At 45.1% G+C, this 2,446-nt stretch overlaps 1 protein-coding gene across 1 annotated transcript in view; it reads right to left on the bottom strand.

Moving 5' to 3' along the window:
* The window catches only part of LOC306994231 (beta/gamma crystallin domain-containing protein 3), a gene marked incomplete at its 5' end in the record, with an annotated part of 36,431 nt that extends 34,253 nt beyond the window's left edge, over positions 1-2,178 (bottom strand). Inside the window, 2 exons of the mRNA XM_079639841.1 lie at positions 1-1,564; positions 2,108-2,178. The exon at positions 1-1,564 is cut by the window's left edge and continues 1,044 nt beyond it. Of these exons, the coding sequence (XP_079495967.1) occupies positions 1-1,564; positions 2,108-2,178 (1,635 nt within the window). The remainder of the gene's footprint in view (positions 1,565-2,107) is intronic.
* Positions 2,179-2,446: the final 268 nt, after the last annotated feature.

The raw sequence follows: 2,446 nt of genomic DNA on the forward strand, positions 1-2,446 counted from the left end.
TTCTGACATCATATCGGAATCAGCTGTGTCCGATGCAAGACTGTGGCTAAAGTGACTGAGAGTTACACTGAGAGTTTGGCTTTGTTGAGGACGATCCTGATGTTCTGCTGAAGCAGGAGTGATGATGGAGGTGTCACAGGAACCATTCAGGTTGTTATTGCTCATTGCATTGTCTTTGGCTGTATCCTGAGGTCTCTTTCCCCCTTTTTCTTCACATGCGGAGACGTCACCAGTGTGTTGCTCTCGTGAGAGAGACTCCTCTGTCAAAGCAGGTAGGAAGAGCTTGAAGTCTGTTTTGTGAACAACATCCCTATGGCTTTGGAGATTTCGGGATAATGGCTCGTCATCAGCAGCACTGCTCTTACGGGAACCAGTTACATCCACATTTTTTTCCTCAACTAAATATTCAAGAGCAGTCTGATTCTCATTTTGAGAGCTGACTGAAGCACAGGTAGTGGTGAGCTCGGAGTTCAGTCCCACAATGCCCCTGATGTCAGTGTCGGAGCCAGCGATGGACTCGTACCCTGAGGAGGGTGGAGACCTACAGGTACCTGCTAGCTCTTCTTCCAGAACGACAGACAGCGTCTGGTCCGACAGCATCACACGAAGCTGATGCTCTGCTTCAGTGCCTCCATCTCTACGACCATCTAACCCTTCACACAGCACTGCCTCTGAGCCTTCATGAAGTTCACAGGTTAACAGTACGCCATGCTCTGTCTCAGGTACTTCCATCTTCTGCAGGGCAGCAAGAGCATTTGTCAGGATGCTGTCCACCATCTTTTTAGACTCCAAACATAGGACCTCTTCATCTACTCCAGAATCCACCTCAGCCCGTTTCAGCTTGGACTCCTCCGGACGCTGGTGTGCCTGAGAATCCGGGGCTAGATCATCTGTTGTGTTTACAATTACTGATGGCTTTGGTTGCTCTGAGCTCTGTTCTGGAATGGGGAGTGTGTTTTGATGGACTGTGTAAGAGTTTGATTGTGCGTTTGATAGTGTCTGATCATTGGTGTCCCCTGATACCGCCTCTAACGTAACACCCTGGGCAAGATGCTCCTGTCTGCGGTTAACCGGGTCATTCACCGGACTTGGTTCTGCTGCTTGAGGAATTCTGTAGACATCTATGCAGGAAAGCAACCGGTCAGAGTCTGTAACATGAGGGAGTTGGTGGGCTGGAGTTAGTCCAGATTCAACAGTAGGAACCTCATCTAATAAGTCACTCTGGGTCAATCCGTCCTCTATCTGTTGTGTCTGTGAAGGAGATGCTTGATTTACTGCAGTGGGATATTCCTGACTATCAGAGTTCATTGTGTTAACAGAGGAAGAGGAGATCTCGTTGTCCTCATGGCTGTCGGGTTGAGTCGCCTCTTCTCCCTCAGAGATGGGCGAGTGAAGCTCGACTCGATGCTTCTTCTTTGGTTTCCTGACTTCCCTTAATCCACGGTACGTGCCATAAGTCACCACAGGAGGACAGGCTAGGTCATGACGTCTCTTCTCCTCCGAGCGCTCTTTGGCGTTGATGTTTACGGCATCACTTCTATCTTCCTCTGTCCGTTCCTGAGATCTGAAAAAAAGAAAAACAAAGAGACACTAGTAAAGCTATCCCTCCACAATTCCACACACAACAAATGGATACATAAACAGGACAGACAACCAAACTCATGACATTTGTAGTGCTCTCTGTGTCTCATATTGCTGTTATGTAAAAGCAGAAAGTAAAACATTAAACTCATTCAATATTCATAAGCAGCATCTACTGCCTGTAGGCGCAGTACAGAAACCATCACACAATGGTACTGTACAATGCAAATAAGTTAAAAAAACTAAGTAAAAAAAAATGTAGGAAAAGATTTAACCATAACCCATTACAAAACACATAAACATTATAAAAGATTAGAGATGTGGCGATCAGATAGGCCGACCCAGTATCGGTATCAGTCCGATACAGACTTTTTTGTCAGATCTTTTGACTGATCCAAATTCGATTCTGTGCGTTACCCATTGTCGTTACTGACGAGCTCAAAAAAGCCACCACAAAAGTTTTAGTGTATTATATTCCAAGTCTTCTAAAGCCATTAAATTGCTTTATTTGATGAACAGACAGTACTGGTTATTCTGAATGTTGTGGTACTCGCTATCGGATGAGAGGACTGGAGTAGAGGACTGAATTAAACTCATCATTCACACAGCAACTGGAATTTTAAACTGATGATAAAGGCTCAGTAAACAATTAGTCAAATGCAATACTCTCAGTGTTGTGCACACACAACATATCTTCTCTTTGTTCTCTGTGAAGGAACGAAGGAAGCAGTTGATCAGATAAACACCTTAGAGTCTGCCCTCGAAACATTCTCATGACAGGACAGAAACATATAGGAGTGTAACATAACTGAAGTTCATCAGGCATCTCCAGCTCTACACTGCAGTCGTGTGAATCATGTGAGAG

The sequence above is a fragment of the Phoxinus phoxinus genome (genome assembly GCF_949152265.1).
Source record: "Phoxinus phoxinus genome assembly, contig: scaffold_82, whole genome shotgun sequence".
Lineage (NCBI taxonomy): Eukaryota > Metazoa > Chordata > Actinopteri > Cypriniformes > Leuciscidae > Phoxinus > Phoxinus phoxinus.